The 18,937-nt window shown below is 36.7% G+C and overlaps 1 protein-coding gene across 1 annotated transcript in view; it reads left to right on the plus strand.

The window, feature by feature from the left end:
* GRM8 (glutamate metabotropic receptor 8) overlaps nt 1-18,937 on the plus strand; it is a 2,175,877-nt gene that overhangs the window by 1,367,468 nt on the left and 789,472 nt on the right. The window contains exon 9 of the mRNA XM_053719190.1: nt 17,637-17,837. Coding sequence (XP_053575165.1) covers nt 17,637-17,837 — 201 coding nt within the window. The remainder of the gene's footprint in view (nt 1-17,636; nt 17,838-18,937) is intronic.

Below are 18,937 nucleotides of genomic sequence, written 5' to 3' on the forward strand. Positions count from 1 at the left end.
GGCTCAAAGATATGAGGTCTCAGGTATTAGAAAAAAAGTCAGGCAAAGGGCTTTAACAAATTTGAATTAAGAGAAAATTAATTATGTAGTATAATCCATAAACATAGTCATACTCTTTATATTTTCTTGAATATATAGATAAATACACTTAATATCATATATAAACAATGATGGTCGGTGACAGAATATTTCATGCGTTTTAAAATTTAACATTTGCAGCACCAAAACCTAAAGTTCACAACTTTTTTGTAGGATCAAAGATCACTGACCGATATGGAAAACTACCACAGCCATACTGGTGGACATTCAATAAGCAAACAAACATAAGCAAAAAACACACTTTTTCTAAATTTGACCCCCAAAATCTGTTACACATCTATAACCACCAAAAAACACCCATGCTAAATAGTTTCTAAATTTTGTCCTGAGTTTAGAAATACCCAATGTTTACATGTTCTTTGCTTTTTTTGTAAGTTATATGGCAATAAGTACAAGTAGGTTTCCAAACCATTATTTTTCAAAATTAGCGCTAGTTACATTAGAACACTAATATCTTTCAGGAATCTCTGAATATCCATTGACATGTATATATTTTTTTTTGTAGACATCCCAGAGTATTGATATAGGCCCATTTTGGTACATTTCATGCCACCATTTCACCGCCAAATGCGATTAAATACAAAAAATCGTTCACTTTTTCACTAATTTTTTCACAAACTTTTGGTTTCTCACTGAAATTATTTACAAACAGCTTGTGCAATTATGGCTTAAATGGTTGTAAATTCTTCTCTGGGATCCCCTTTGTTCAGAAATAGCAGACATATATGGCTTTGGTGTTGCTTTTTAGTAATTAGAAGGCTGCTAAATGCCACTGCGCACTACACGTGTATTATGCCCAGCAGTGAAGGGGTTAATTATGGAGCATGTAGGGAGCTTTTAGGGATAATTTTAGCTTTAGTGTAGTGTAGTAGACAACCCCAAGTATTGATCTAGGCCAATTTTGGTATATTTCATGCCACAATTTCACCGCCAAATGCGATCAAATTAAAAAAAAACGTAAAATTTTTCACAATTTTAGGTTTCTCACTGAAATCATTTACAAACAGCTTGTGCAATTATGGTACAAATGTTTGTAAATGCTTCTCTGGGATCCCCTTTGTTCAGAAATAGCAGACATATATGGCTTTGGCGTTGCTTTTTGGTAATTAGAAGGCCGCCAAATGCCGCTGCATTTCACACGTTTATTATGGCTAGCAGTGAAGGGGTTAATTATGTAGCTTGTAGGGAGCTTGCAGGGTTAATTTTAGCTTTAGTGTAGAGCTCAGCCTCCCACCTGAAACATGAGACCCCCTGATCCCTCCCAAACAGCTCTCTTCCCTCCCCCACCCCACAATTGTCCCCGCCATCTTAAGTACTGTCAGAAACTCTGCCAGTACTAAAATAAAAGCTATATTTGGGCTTTTTGTGTGTGTTTTTTAGCATATTTACATATGCTGCTGTGTAGGATCCCCCCTTAGCCCCCAACCTCACTGATCCCCCACCAAACAGCTCTCTAACCCTCCCCCTCTGCCTTAATGGGCGCCATCTTGGGTACTGGCAGCTGTCTGCCAGTACCCAGTTTAGTAAAAAATGTGCCTTTTTTTAAAAAAAAAAAAAAATGCACTTTTCTGTAGTGTAGCTTCCCCCCCAAGACCAACCCCTCACCCCTTCCAGATCCCTTAGCTGTTTATTTACAGCTTTCAAAACTTTTTTTTTTAACTTTTTACACCTTGATTTTTCTGCAGTGTAGCGCTTCCCTCCCGCTCCCGCCCGTGCACGCGCCCACCCACCGCCCCCCGTGCAAGCGCGCGCTCCTGTGCGTGCTCCCATCTGTCCCGCCCCCGATCCCGCCCCCCTTCACTCTACTCGGCACATCGATGGCCGCCCACCCGCCTCCCAGACTTTCTCCCACCAACCAACGATACCGGCCACCAAAGTCCGGTGCAGAGAGGGCCACAGAGTGGCTCTCTCTGCATCGGATGGCCAAGGGAGTTATTGCAGGATGCCTCGATATCGAGGCATCACTGCAATAACCGTAAAGCAGCTGGAAGCGAGCAGGATCGCTTCCAGCTGCTTTCCAGACCAAGGACGTACGCCACACGTCCTCAGTCATTAACTGTATTTTTTTTGAGGACGTGTGGCGTACGTCCTTGGTCATTAAGGGGTTAAAGAGACAGTCAACACCAGAATTGTTATATTTAAAAAGAAACCGGTAGATTATGAGTTGTGCGTTACGGCTCTTAATGATGAAAATATGGCATTTTCAGTGTTAAAATAGCACCGCAGCCATTTCAAGTCTTGTCGGTATAGGTGTGCCGCAAGCCTTTTAATCTGTAACGCAACATCAGTCCCGCACTCATAAAAATTATGTTTTTTCATAGGATTCCCATAGCACTGCCATTACGAGTATTGCAGTGAGGCTAAAAAACCTGAGTTACAGCCTAAAATGACAAGATCCGTAACGCCATCTAAAAGCAGTTGTTATCAGTTTTACGCTACAAATCTATAACATAAAACTCATAACTAAACTGCTACAAAGTACACTAAACACCCATAAACTACGTATTAACCCCTAAACCATGGCCCTCCCGCATCACAAACACCGCTGCCGGATCAAGATAGAAGATGCCGCCTGGATGAAGATAGAAGAGGCCGTCTGGATGAAGACTTCTCTCAGCCTGGATAAGGACTTCCCTGCCTGGATGAAGATAGAAGAGGCTGCAGGGATGAAGACTTCTTGCCACCTGGATGAAGTTCGTTCAAAAACTGTAAGTGGATCATCGGGGATTAGTGTTAGGTTTTTTAAGGTTTTTTTGAGTGTTTTTTTTTTTAGATTAGGGTTTGGGCTTGTAAAAGAGCTAAATGCCCTTTTAAGATCAATGCCCATACAAATGTCCTTTTCAGGGCAATGTGTAGATTAGGTTTTACTTTATTTTTATTTTGTGGGTTTGGGGGTGGGGGTTTGTATACTGTTAGGGGTGTTTGTTTTTCTTTTGTAGGAAAAGAGCTATTATCTTTAGGGCAATGCCCTACAAAAGGCCCTTTTAAGGGTTCTCGATTGTGTAGGAATACAAAAAATTGATATTTATAGCCGGTTCTCCTACTACCAGAACCGACTATAAATATCAACTTTTTGTATGCCTACACAATCGGAATCAGGTTCAAAACTAGTACCCCGCTACCCATACCAAGCGGCTCAGAGAACTGTGCCAAAAGACCCCTATATATTTGGATTGCTCACATTTGCAATAACTAGCAAACTTTTTGAACACATAAGGGCTTACCATCTTTACCCTATCAGCGATCACCACTATATGTCACTACTAGTGACCTGCCATCATTTGTAACCCGGAAGTTCGGGTCTGAACACACGTTTTTCATTACGTATTTCCAGCATAGAGATGGCTATACAGCTACATTCTGTAACGACTTATTGTCACACAAAATCACAGAAACAGCTACACAGGTACATTATTAACGGTTCCTTTTTTCAAAATGGAACCTGTTCAAACGGAACTTTTTCCTTCATCGTCCTTTGGCCAAGAAATACATATTAAGGTCAAGGTTTTATTTTTAATCAAACACTACTTATAAAAAGTGTGTTTGCTATCCACTGCAGTGTGATTTTTAATTTATATATTTTTAAAAGCTCGAGCTTATTACCCAGCACTATATTTAGTGCCTTCAATCCACTTAAACCTAGTATACTATAACTTATTATTATACAACATAGAATATCGTTTCACTGAGAATATTGTTAAAGTGGATATATATTCCAATTGCTACCTAACTGATACATCTGGTGTTATAATTATTGTTACATTTGTATTTTTTATTATTTATATGTTATACGATTCAGACTCTGATATTTTACCACTGTTTTTTTTATATATTAATCATATCAACATAATAGTAAACTATTTTTATAAAATATTCACTGTTATCTTTATTGAATCAATCTATTTTGCATTTTTCTATTTTTTAATCGTTTAAGAATTTATATATTAGGTTCCAAACCTCATTGGTCATCTGACCATATTTCAGACCAGGTTAATTACTAAATTTAACACTTTTAACCCCTAAGAGGAGAGAAGTGTACTGATTTTTAGATTAACATCTTTATTATATTACATAACCCTTATTAAGGTATACAAACTTTACCATCAACCAGCTTTTAGCGCTCCCCTAGATTGTCCTTTTACAGCTTTATATTTGACATATAGTTGGAGGAACTAATGTCTTATTAGGGTGCAGCAGAGTTGAAATTATTTGTAGAGGTGCACTCACTCAAACCTGTTTTTCACAGTCATTCAGTACAATGTATGAAAGGGATTTCTTGTCTTTTCCCAAACAAGATCTAATTTTAATACATAATAGAGTGCATCACACACCATACTCTACTCACTCCTCAGATCCATTTTGTTTCTTTACCATGTTATTTCCTTTCATTCTCACCCTCTATCTCTCTTTATCACACCCATCACTTTCCTTTTATTCACCCTCTCCATCCCTCCATCCCTCCCTCCCTTCCTTCTCTGAGACTTCTCCTTTTATTCACCATCTTCCTTTTCCTTTCATTCCCTCTCTCCCTCTCTCTCTCTTACTTTTCCTTTCATACATTACTTTTACTTTCCCACTTTGCGACTTCTCCTTTCATTCACGTCTTCTTCTTTTTCCTTTCACTCATCCTCTTCCTTCACCTTCATTTTTAAGATTATTTCATTCACCCTCTTCCTTCATCTATCACGCCCTTATCTCTGACTTTTTTCATTCACCTTCTTCCTTCATCTTTCAGTCACCATCTCTCATCTCCTCTACCACTTCTCCATTTAATTCACGGTATTTCATCACCTCTCATTCTTTTCCCCCTTTCTTTTAACTGCATGACTTTGAATAACAGGTGCCGTATTTCATGTACATTTGCCTCTATACTACATTTCAAATAGGCTGGATAGTATATGCATTTATAATTAAAAATAAAATACTTAAATAAGTTACTTTGGGATCTGTATCAATCTGTTAGCAGAGCTGGGAAAATTTGTATGCATAGGTTTATGGAGTATTTTCAAAATCAAGTACCGGTATATACCAAACCATATCCATACAAATCCAATTTGTTTTTGGTTTTACAATGCAAATGCCATTGGATAATCTATTTATTATTAACTTATCGACTCGCCAGGATCCCAGCTTGGGGCTTGCAAGACTGTACCCACCATGCTTGTGCAACCCATCTCCCTGCTCTTGTGCAAACAATAGCTCAAGAACAAGGTTGGACAAATCAGTCCAAAATTATTTAATTTCACCACCAAGGTTAACAAACAGCAGTCTTAAGACAGCTTCTTAACTTGAAGTTGCAGTTTTGCAAGGGCTGTCAAGCTACATGCTCAGCTGCATAAATAGAGAGCAATTTATACTAAGACCCTTCACCTTAGTATTCTAAAACATAAAAAAACTACTTTTAAAATAAGTTGTCAAATGATTTTTGGATTCATTTAATTCAGTAGGATTACATTCTTAAAAACCTATTTGGCCCATTTTGCACAGCATATCTTGGCTTCTCAGCGAGCTGTTAAATGTTTAAGTTGTCATACATGCTGAGTTTTTCCCTGTGTATAAAAAAGTGAAAAACTTAGCTCAGATCAAAATTTTATACCATGAAATGTGATCACATTTGAACTACGATCATCATAATGTTCATTTATTGCTGCAATTAAGTGAGTAGATTTTTAAAATGTTGATTATGAAATTATGCTGTGTGGTATGAAAATATTAACCACGCACACTTCATGAACTGATATTATCTGTAAAGTGCAAACACAATAGGCAGTTATACTCAATATTAAATCAGTTAGCTGTTTTCTATTTTACATTTGGCTATTATATTATACTGTGTATATATATATATATATATATAGTATCCAAAAAGAGAACCAAAATAAGCGCTCAAAGCCCAAGGTTGAAAGATAAAAAAAATTATGTTTATTAGGACATTTAAAAGCAAACAGTGTCCAAAAAGGACTATTAGTAATCCAGGTTAAAGTTGCAGGCACATAGAGCAGACATTTTTCGTGCTCAGGTAGCACTTGATCACTGCTTACCTGTGCACCTGCAAAGGCCTGCCTTTTAATTACACAAATTTAAAGTGAAACATTGCACATTTTATTTAAGTAACCTGAATGTAAAATATCAAGAGTTAATCTGCATAGTTAATCTATATAGTATATATGGGAACATAACAAACTTAAAAAAGATGAATATTATGTTTGAGTACATAGAAGTATAACAAAAGTAATTTGAAAAGAGGGAATACTTTTAAAAAAAAAAGAACAGATTTATTTGGAGTAGAGGAGGAAACAGGGAAATGATGCTAGACAAAAGATAAGTCTTTTGGATACTGACTTTACAAACTAGCTATCCTTTAGGGATAAATAAGAGGAGAGATCTAGATTTATTTGTATAACTTCACAATTAACTAATGGCATAATTGTAGATATTGAATCGCTTAGGATCTGCAAGTGTTACATGAGGCAGTGACTAACTGCATTAAAAATTCTTACACCAATGACAAGTATAAGACTAGGACTCATAAATCTGTTCTTCTTTTTTTTTTTTTAAGTATTCCCTCTTTTCAAATTACTTTTGTTATACTTCTATGTACTCAAACATAATATTCATCTTTTTTAAGTTTGTTATGTTCCCATATATACTATATAGATTAACTATGCAGATTAACTCTTAATATTTTACATTCAGGTTACTTAAATAAATGTGCAATGTATCACTTTAAATTTGTGTAATTAATAGGCAGGCCTTTGCAGGTGCACAGGTAAGCAGTGATCAAGTGCTACCTGAGCACGAAACATGTCTGCTCTGTGTGCCTACAACTTTAACCTGGATTACTAATAGTCCTTTTTGGACACTTTTTGCTTTTAAATGTCCTAATAAACATAATTTTTTTTATCTTTCAACTTTGGGCTTTGAGCGCTTATTTTGGTTCTCTTTTTGGATACTGGATTTTACATTTGGCGTGTGGAACAGACACGCTGAACCATCAGCTGCCTTAGCCTGTGATTAAGGGATTGAAAATATCCCGCCCTCCCCTCTCATAGAGCCTTTTACCTACTTACTGTGAACAAAGGACTATTTGTGCGCTCCATTGTGCAGGTTATCGTTGGATCTATATATATATATATATATATATATATATATATATATATACACAACATTTAAAATTATGGGTAGGCGGAACGTGAGTTTAAAATCCTCCACTAGGCACAAAATATAGAGAAAATAACTCATTGTGTAGTTCATTAACAAATCTAGACAAGCCAGAAGGCTTGTTTTTCCCACAGAAAAGCTCTGAATTACATTGTCAGCCAGCAGTGATTCAAACCTACTCCCAGCTGATGAGTGGCAAACACCACGAAACATGCTGTCCTGGGATGGTTCTGAATCACTGTACTAACCCTAGCTAAGCTTATAAGCTGTGTGAACAGCGATGCTATGATTCTCATGTTTGGAACATATTGAAAAGTAATTTTGTAATTGTCAAAGGATAACACCTGCTGTAACATATTTACATTACACACGTAACTCATCACTATCCTCAACATCTATGATAGAATACCACTTGAAAAGAGCAAATAAAGAACTATAATTAGTGGCATATTAATCCACAAACAGTTGAAGCGTCATTTTACCTGCAAAAGATTTCTGTGTGGATTACAGATTGCTCTTACTGGGCTTGATTTTTTGAGTAGTGTGCACTAATTTGACATATACACACATATATTCTTTGAAATATCTGTCTTTTTTATGGTAACAACACACATAGGCAGTTTCTATAGTGTTCACATCTACCCTATCCAGTTCATTATATGATACGGACACTAGGAGAGAGCTTTTCAGGCGTGTATTTGCAGCTGAAAGATCTGAGGGCTTCAGTCCAGGGATGGAGTACTTGTTTAAATTTTTGGAAAAATTGCTTGTTGCGGATCTCAGATTAACTTGGGACATTGAAGCATTTAAACACTATGTCGATCTGAACAGAAATCCAAGAAGTCTCAGGCTCAATAAATTTCCCACCTTTGAGGTGGAAGATCCTGATATTATAACAGAACGGATTACTGCTTTATCGGAGTGCTCTATAAAATTATTAAAGATCTTGATACGCTGCAAACAACAAAAAAGGCTGAATCTGAAAGAACGTATAGAAGAAATTGATAAAGAGCTTAAGAAGTTTGAAAACCATGAGAAATTTCATGAACAAAAAACCACTATGAAAGAACACATTGACAAATTTATTGCCATTCTGAAGGAACATAAAGGGGAGTAATTCCACAGAGACCGTTCAGATTAAGAGTCAAATAGAATTTATCAATGGCCTTCGTTGCACACTAAGACCTGGAAGTTCCATCAAAATAAACGAAATAAATAGGGTGGCAATAAGAAAAAAGATAATAAAAAAAAAATACAGAAACCTATATTAAAGAATATAATATTTCAAGTAAGTTGTATTTACATCTACGCAAACAGAATCATCAGATTCTGACTCAGCTAAATCGGATGACTCTTCAACTCCTCTCCTTCTTCTTCTATCTCCTCTATCTCTTCTTTGTCTTCTCATTCCTTACAGGTGGGGTCAACGGATAATACAGAGAATGCATTCAAAGAGAGAGTCTAAGAATGATCCAAAAAGGACTTAAACAAGGACTCAAAAAAGGAGTCAAAGAAGGACACACAAGTCCCTTTATGCAGATCAGGAGATCAAAAAACAAAAAGAAAGAGAAAGGGGGTGTTAAAGAATGTGGAATAAGTGACTTTAATGTCATCAATTTATCAGTGTATCCTTTGAGTGAGGACCAGACAAACCTGTTAAGTAGGGGCTTAGGTTTTGCACTTACCAGATATTTTTCTCCATTCAATACCCTTTTAGATATTAACAGGTTTGTCAGGAAACTCACCTTAAAAAGGTTTTTTTGCTTTACAATCTGGTGGTGAAACAGTGATGGATGATATTGTGTTAGATCTAGATGATGGCTGTGAAGAGATTTCATTTCAGGAAGCCTGTGATGTGAATAGTCTGTTTTTGTTACAGGAGGGCAATGATGCTTTATAGAGGCTACACCAATCGATGAGTCCTAAAAAAGTTGGTTCTGATTTTTACCCAATACAATTCAGGGATACAGCTTTAAATCAATTCCAAAAAAGTGTGGAAAGAGATATACTCGAGTTAGCTTCTTGCATAAAAACAGGCAAACAAAATCTTAAAAAATCAGAAAGATTGGCATTAGAGTCTTTTCAGACCAACCATGACATTGTGATAAGAAACTCCAATAAGGGAGGGAACATTGTCATACTCAATAAAAGTGATTATTTGGAGGAGGCTCTATGTCAACTAAATGACATGTCCACGTATAGGCCTTTAAATGGAAATCATACCCTTATATTCAAAAGACAGTTATTATCGCTATTGGATGAAGGAGTATATTTAGGAGTGTTTAAAAATGATGATATACAACATCTTGTGCCTGAATTTCCAATTGTACCTTTGTTCCACTACTTGCCGAAGGTACATAAAAATCCTGTCTGGCCAAACGGTATTGGTTCTGGCATTGGTTCATTATTTGAACCACTATCAGAATGACTGGATTCGATCCTTCAGCCTTTAGTGAAAAATCTTTATAGCTATCTAAGAGATTTTGCACACTTAATTGATATTTTGAAAAAAGTAGAATGGAAAGAAGGTTTTTCTTGTATTGTTGTTACATTGCATCACTTTAGATCTCTATTCCTCATGCCCTTGGATTAAGAGCTGTCAGATTTTTCCTTGATAAATTTACCAGGTATGACAATGACATCAAGGTATATATTTGTTCCATACTGGAATTCCTTTTAGCCCATCTTTTTTAATGTTTAATGATAATTACTATCTGCAATGTTGCGGTACAGCAATAGGGGCAAAATATGCCTCCTCATTTGCTAATTTATATGTAGTCTTCTGGGAATTGCAGTATACAGTGGGGATAAAAAGTATTTAGTCAGCCACCAATTGTGCAAGTTCTCCCACTTAAGAAGATGAGAGAGGCCTGTAATTTTCATCATAGGTATACCTCAACTATGAGAGACAAAATGTGGAAACAAATCCAGATAATCACATTGTCTGATTTGGAAAGAATTTATTTGCAAATTATGGTGGAAAATAAGTATTTGGTCAATATCAAAAGTTCATCTCAATACTTTGTTATATATCCTTTGTTGGCAATGAAAGAGGTCAAACGTTTTCTCTAAGTCTTCACAAGGTTGTCACACACTGTTGCTGGTATGTTGGCCCATTCCTGCATGCAGATCTCCTCTAGAGCAGTGATGTTTTGGGGCTGTCGCTGGGCAACACAGACTTTCAACTCCCTCCAAAGGTTTTCTATGGAGTTGACATCTGGAGACTGGCTAGGCCACTCCAGGACCTTGAAATGCTTCTTACGAAGCCACTCCTTTGTTGCCGGGCGGTGAGTTTGGGATCATTGTCATGCTGAAAGATCCAGCCACGTTTCATCTTCAATGCCCTTGCTGATGGAAGGAGGTTTGCACTCAAAATCTCACGATACATGGCCCCAGTCATTCTTTCATGTACATGGATCAGTCGTCCTGTTCCCTTTGCAGAGAAACAGCCCCAAAGCATGATGTTTCCACCCCCATGCTTCACAGTAGGTATGGTGTTTTTTCTCCTCCAAACAGAACAAATTGTGTTTCTACCAAACAGTTCTACTTTGGTTTCATCTGACCATATGACAGTCTCCCAATCCACTTCTGGATCATCCAAATGCTCTCTAGCATACTTCAGACAGGCCCGGACATGTACTGGCTTAAGCAGGGGGACACGTCTGGCACTGCAGGATCTGAGTCCCTGGCGGCGTAGTGTGTTACTGATGGTAGCCTTTGTTACGTTGGTCCCAGCTCTCTGCAGGTCATTCACTAGGTCCCCCTGTGTGGTTCTGGGATGTTTGCTCACCGTTCTTGTGATCATTTTGACCCCACGGGGTGAGTTCTTGCGTGGAGCCCCAGATCGAAGGAGATTATCAGTGGTCTTGTATGTCTTCCATTTTCTAATTTTTGCTCCCACAGTTGATTTCTTCACACCAAGCTGCTTGCCTATTGCAGATTCAGTCTTCCCAGCCTGGTGCAGGTCTACAATTTTGTTTCTGGTGTCCTTCGACAGCTCTTTGGTCTTCACCATAGTGGAGTTTGGAGTGTGACTGTTTGAGGTTGTGGCCAGGGGTTTTTTATACTGATAACAAATTTAAACAGGTGCCATTAATACAGGTAATGAGTGGAGGACAGAGGAGCCTCTTAAAGAAGAAGATACAGGTCTGTGAGAGCCAGAAATCTTGCTTGTTTGTAGGTGACCAAATACTTATTTTCCACCATAATTTGAAAATAAATTATTTCCAAATCAGACAATGTGATTGTCTGGATTTGTTTCCACATTTTGTCTCTCATAGTTGAGGTATACCTATGATGAAAAATACAGGCCTCTCTCACCTTCTTAAGTGGGAGAACTTGCACAATTGGTGGCTGACTAAATACTTTTTTTCCCCACTGTATTTACAATAATGAACATTGTCAATTTTCTAAGAACATCAAATTCTACAAAAGATTCATCAACGATCTTATATTAATTGTTGATGGTTTTTTTTTTGAGGAAAGCAGTTTTGAGTAATTTCTTTCTTGTTTGAACAACAAGGAAATGAATCTTAGATTTGTAGGTGGATACAATCGGATTAGAACTGACTTTTTGGATTTGACGCTTGAGGGTGAGGTGGAGAAGAGAAGAATTTCTTCATGAAACTATAGGAAACCGTCTGTGGGCAACACCATTTTGCATGTGAGTTCTTGTCACCCGCCTCATCTCATACGTGCCATTCTGAGAGGTCAGTAACTTAGGTTAAGGCGTAACACGAATGATACAAATACTTACCTTGAACAAGCGCACCAATTAGTTGAAAGATTAGCCCTTAGAGGTTATAATAAGGAGAAATTGGAAGAAATTAAATTACAAGTCATAATATACTACACAGTTTCTGCAAATTATATCTATTTTGAAAAGAAATCTACCCATCCTTGCTGCCGATAACATGAAGTGTAAATTTGTGTAAAAAAATCCCACAAAAATTAGTATCAAAATTGGCCCCAAGTATGGTCCCAAGTGGGACATCAGTTAGAGGAGTGAATTGGCTCACATGAAAGGGGAATATCAGATGTGGGACGAGAACATGCCTCACTTGTGACATGATGGTAGTAACTAGATATTTTAAATCAACAGTTGATAATATTGAGTATTAGATTTTTTTTTATGCCAATTGCAAAACCTGTTTCGCCATTTACATTTTGGAATGCAATTTTTTTCATGTTCAGTACTTTGGGAAAACAACGAGAAAGGTAAATGTGAGAATTAGGGAACATGTGAATGATATAAAAAATTACAATAAAGATTCCACTGTTGCGAGACATTTCAATCAGATTCACTTCGCTAGTATTGGTGATCTTTCTGTGAAAATTATTGATCTGGCTCACACAACACCTAGAGGGGTAATAGGTATAAAATTCTTGACAAAAAGAACTATACTGGATATATAAACTTAAATCAAGAACTCCCTTGGGTTTAAATCTGGAATGGGACATTAGTTATTTTGTTTAAAGTTTATCATTATACAATTTTGTTTATTCATTTTGATGGGTTTTATAGGTACTGGGATAAAGCAGGTCTTGCTTGACAATAATCTATGATGAGTATATTACAGTAAAATTCTACATAAGTATTATTCATTATGGTAAGAGAGGGGTAATATTGTGAATTTTGACATTTCAATAATTTATGAAGTCATCACTATCTATGAATTACCTGTTATGTATTATCATTTATGAATTGTTTTCTATTAATTATTGTAATTATTTTTTTATTTATTATTGTAATTAATTTTTTGTCATGAAATTCAAGGTTTGATTTAATTCGGACATAATTTTGTACATATATTATGTATTATTCACTTCAATTTTTCTTTATCTGTTGCGAGGATATAAACTGGATATGGCATGTGTTAGACAAATGCTTTAATGTTCTTGTTATTGCTATTAATAATTTTGAAAGGAAATTAAGGGTTAATTTGCTGTAGTGTAAATCACTATATAAGAGGATATCCTGTGATGTCCCAGCAGTCTATGAGTAAGCGCCACTAGGGGGCACAAAACGCGTCAGACTTTCTTGTCCCTGTTTGTACAATTTTTAAGTGTAGAAATAATTTTTCCTTTTTAACATTATTGTGCTGCCGGATACTGCTTTTTTCTCATTGTCACTAAGCAGTTGGTTCTCTGCTCCCCAACCGGCATTGCACACTGCCTTTGTAGTCACCTGTTTGTTTGTTACACTGTGGCATCTGACATCACTCATGTGCCCGGGATCCCATGCAGACTGTAAGTTAAGAGTGGCCGTCGACTATTGTATGGCATAAAGGGAGTCTGCTTAAAAGCAGGCTTGGGGGCCGAATTATCAAGCTCTGAAGACTCGCCGAAAACAGAAATTATGAAGCAGCGGTATAAAGACTGCTGCTCCATAACTTGTTTGCCTGCTCTGAGGGGGCTGACAGAAATCAACCCAATCGAATACAATCGGGTTGATTGACACCCCCTGCTAACGGCTGATTGGCTGAGAATCTGCAGGGGTCGGTATTGCACAAGCAGTTCTGGTGAACTGCTGGTGTAATGATAAATGCCGACAGCGTATGCTGTCAGCATTTATCAATGTGCAGTGGACATGATACACTACATTGTATCAAGTCCGCTCGCACTTTGATAAATATGCCCCTTGAAGTAAATATTTATATACAGTGGGGCAAAAAAGTATTTAGTCAGCCACCAATTGTGCAAGTTCTCCCACTTAAGAAGATGAAAGAGGCCTGTAATTTTCATCATAGGTATACCTCAACTATGAGAGACAAAATGTGGAAACAAATCCAGACAATCACATTGTCTGATTTGGAAAGAATTTATTTGCATATTATGGTGGAAAATAAGTATTTGGTCACCTACAAACAAGCAAGATTTCTGGCTCTCACAGACCTGTATCTTCTTCTTTAAGAGGCTCCTCTGTCTTGCACTCATTACCTGTATTAATGGCACCTGTTTGAACTTGTTATCAGTATAAAAGACACCTGTTCACAACCTCAAACAGTCACACTCCAAACTCCACTATGGTGAAGACCAAAGAGCTGTCGAAGGACACCAGAAACAAAATTGTAGACCTGAGCCAGGCTGGGAAGACTGAATCTGCAATAGGCAAGCAGCTTGGTGTGAAGAAATCAACTGTGGGAGCAATAATTAGAAAATGGAAGAAATACAAGACCACTGATAATCTCCCTCGATCTGGGGCTCAACGCAAGATCTCACCCCGTGGGGTCAAAATGATCACAAGAACGGTGAGCAAACATCCCAGAACCACACGGGGGACCTAGTGAATGACCTGCAGAGAGCGGGGACCAATGTAACAAAGGCTACCATCAGTAACACACTATACCACCAGGGACTCAGATCCTGCAGTGCCAGACGTGTCTCCCTGCTTAAGCCAGTACATGTCCGGGCCCATCTGAAATATGCTAGAGAGCATTTGGATGATCCAGAAGCAGATTGGGAGAATGGCATATGGTCAGATGAAACCAAAGTAGAACTGTTTGGTAGAAACACAAGTCGTCATGTTTGGAGGAGAGAGAATGCTGAGTTGCAACCAAAGAACACCATACCTACTGTGAAGCATGGGGGTGGCAACATCATGCTTTGGGGCTGTTTTTCTGCAAAGGAAACAGGACGACTGATCCGTGTACATAAAAGAGTGAATGGGGCAATGCATGATGACATTTTGAGTGCAAACCTCCTTCCATCAGCAAGGGCATTGAAGATGAAACGTGGCTGGGTCTTTCAGCATTACAATGATCCCAAACACACCACCCAGGCAACAAAGGAGTGGCTTCGTAAGAAGCATTTCAAGGTCCTGGAGTGGCCTAGCCAGTCTCCAGTTCTCAACCTCATAGAAAATATTTGGAGGGAGTTGAAAGTTCCTGTTGCCCAGTGACAGCCCCAAAACATCACTGCTCTAGAGGAGATCTGCATGCAGGAATGAGCCAACATACCAGCAACAGTGTGTGACAACCTTGTGAAGACTTACAGAAAACGTTTGACCTCTGCCATTGCCAACAAAGGATATTTAACAAAGTATTGAGATGAACTTTTGATATTGACCAAATACTTATTTTCCACCATAATTTGCAAATAAATTATTTCCAAATCAGACAATGTGATTGTTTGGATTTGTTTCCACATTTTGTCTCTCATAGTTGAGGTATACCTATGATGAAAATTACAGGCCTCTCTCATCTTCTTAAGTGGGAGAACTTGCACAATTGGTGGCTGACTAAATACTTTTTTGACCCACTGTATACAGTATGTAGTCTGTAGCTTTTTGTTTGTTTATTTAAATGCTTTTTTTAAATGGGATTATCAAACAATTCGATACAGATTTTTTGTATGTCAACTGTAATTAGAGTAGAGCTTGTGATATGAATTATTGTAGTATTTAAACAAATATGAAACTCAATTTTTTTTATGAGTCAGATTGTATTTTAAAAATCTTTCCAATTTATTTATTTTTTTCGAATTTTACTTTGTTCTTCTGACAGCCTTTGCTGAAAAAAAAGCAGGTAGGTTGGCTGAGCGAGCAAATGTTTGTATCACTATATGGCAGCCGTTTTGAAAGAATGCTTTAAAAAACGTTATACATTGTGCAAACAATGTTGCCATCTAGTGCTCAATAGAATTCTTACAAAATGGCTGCCATGCAGTGCTCCAGATCCCTGTCTGCAACATCCCCAGGTAATTCTCCTCAACAAAAAATTCCATGAAATTAAAATCAGTATTTAAAATAAAAGTGAATTGTATGCTCTATCGGAATCGTGAAAGAACATCTTTGTGTTTCATGTCCCTTTAATAATGATTTTGTCTGGATTACTTTTCACTGGTAGTAATAGATTAGTTAAGCAAGCACACTACGTCTGTTTTTGCAGACAAATGGGACAATGTTCTTTAGATATAGCTTAACAGATGGTTGGATTTGCTTCATCACTTGGTAAACAGCATGCATTCTTGTTAATGTGTTTAAATAATGTGTTCAAATAAAAATTAAAATTACAAAACTCATTCATTAAATGTTGTTTGAAACAAAATGAGAATGAGCTTTAAAGGCTCCTTTTAAAAACAGCAGTAAGCTACTTGATTTAAAGAAACATGCTAGACATCAAGGTTATTTAACTAAGAAATGAATACAATTATTTAGACTGGATAAGTTGATATTGAACTTATACATCTTTTTGTAAGTTGGTAATATTGAGAACCTGTAAAGTGAAACTTATATTATACATTGGACTACTTAAAGAGCTCCTTTTAAAGTAATGGTAAATCCTAGATTTTTTTTTTAATGTTAGGATTTACCAGTGCAACAAATAAGTAATAGCAAAGCTTCCCAGCAATAATGCAGCAGGTGTGCCAGTGCAGACTGAGGTTTTCTGCCAGAACCTCACACAACTCCCAAAAATATAAAATATCCACATTTAAATCAATTCCTTTATTTGTCCTAATAAAGGAATTGTTTTCATAGTAAGGTGCTGTGGACATTCTATATCTTTTAGTGCAACAAATAAAGGGAACTTTTTGTCAGGCCACCCCATGGCAGAATGCTATTTTTTAGTGAGGGTGATCTTAGCCAATAGCGTGCTAGCTATCCAGTATAATGCCAGTGGGGCCTAAAGGCTATTGCCTAAGAGTTGGAAATGTCACCACATTTAAAAAATAGGGTTCTGCCGTAGGCTGCCTGAGAGATTTTATACTTCATGACTGAAAGTCCCCTTCATTTGTTGCACTGCTAAATACTAGTGTTTCAGAAACACTAGGATTTGCCATCACTTTAACATATTGAAAATAGACAAAGTTCCCAGCAACTGCCCTAATTTACCATGGTACAAAGAAATGCTTGTGCACCAACACCCCCTAATTTTGTGTGAGAGCAGGGCTTGTCAATACTACCTGTTGGATCTGACCAACATAATTTAACTCCACCACCCTTGTGTCCCGAGTGGCACACATTGGTTAAACTCACAGTAGGGCAGGGTCGATAGTCATAAAATTACATTATTTAATGAATCAGAGCATGCAGTTTGTTTGTTTTAACTATTATGAAAGATGAATGCTGCCAAGAAAATATTTACTGATTTTAAAATGCTTGTTGTTTACAGATATTTTGCAATGCATTGTTATGCATACATTTAAAAATAAATGGTATTAAATTCACTGACTAGTTTAGGAGTCTTGCTTTATATAGAGACTATTTCAACCAATATTTTAAAATGTTGGCGTTCTATGGCTCTTGAGAAATACCAGGTAATTGTGCATTTTGATGAAGACCATTAACATAAAAGCTATCATTGTTTTCCAAGTATTTGTTGATTTTGAAATTCATTACATAAAAGTAAACAAACTTTTATCCGTTCATTTTCTAGGATTAGAACGCATTGGATTACATTCCAGCTATGAACAAGAAGGAAAAGTTCAGTTTGTGATAGATGCTGTATATTCAATGGCTCATGCTCTGCACAACATGCATCGAGATCTCTGTCCTGGTTATATAGGATTATGCTCAAGAATGAGGTCTATTGACGGTAAAGAACTTCTCAGTTATATTCGAGCTGTGAACTTTAATGGTAAGTTCATATTTTTAAACACTAAGAAGTATAAAAGTTCTCTTAACTGTTAATTTCACCTGTATGTTGGCCTAAAATTAGGAAATTATGTATGAAGTAATAGCTCTTCTGAAATATTAAAACTTGATTTTAATAATAAGACACAGATGATTTCTTCCTCCTAATGATTGTAACACAATCTCATCCTTTTTTATTTTTTAATAGCCCCAATTTTCTATTATGCTATAAGAATCTGTTTAAATATTTCTCATTGTCATTCCAATATGCTGTTTTCATGTTACACTACATCTATACAACTAGATGATGATGAGTAATAATGTTTCCATGGTGCTGACTTGTAATGTTGCCAATACATTCATCTGCTGCCTTCTGTAATGTGTCTAAAGAAGACCCAGGCTACACTAAATATAAAATGAATTACATTGCCATCTTCTTGACTAGCAGTATTACCTCCCTGTAGAACAAGAAGTGTGTTTCACCTTGTGAATCAGGAAGGCATATTTTGAAATGAATGGTAATAAGACTTTTAAAATGTTAATATGGTGGTTAATACCAATTTGGTTGGTAAATAACATTATTGGAAAATAATCACAATAAGTGACTAGTAGCCATGAAAAAAAATGAGAATTCCTTTTGCTATGAATTAAAGCTGAACAATGTTTCTGTAGTAAAAAAATAGTAACGGGGAGAGAATAAAAAAGAAAATTGAGAAAGAAAATGCATTAGAATGGGGTACATACACTAACGGGCTATGCAATCACCTAAGGTTCTCCATTGAAACCAATCTCTATGGTATTCAGTGGATCTAATTTACTAAAGGATGGAGGAGTATGTAAGCTTGAGTTAAAGGGTTCCAGAGAATAAAAAAGGATCTGGAGATATTAGTACAAGAGTAAAACTTGGATATTGTGTTATAGTGGTGAATAAGACGTGCTTATGAAAATACAAGAAGGGGAATAGCACAGATGAATAAAGGGAAGATTATTTTGAACAAGGTAAAACTGGAAAGTAAAAAAGAAAGAAAAAACACACATGGAATAAAGCATATGAAAAAAATGCATGGGGCAAATATTGTTTTCTTTATTTTTAGCTATATAAAT

The sequence above is a fragment of the Bombina bombina genome, chromosome 6, assembly GCF_027579735.1.
Source record: "Bombina bombina isolate aBomBom1 chromosome 6, aBomBom1.pri, whole genome shotgun sequence".
Lineage (NCBI taxonomy): Eukaryota > Metazoa > Chordata > Amphibia > Anura > Bombinatoridae > Bombina > Bombina bombina.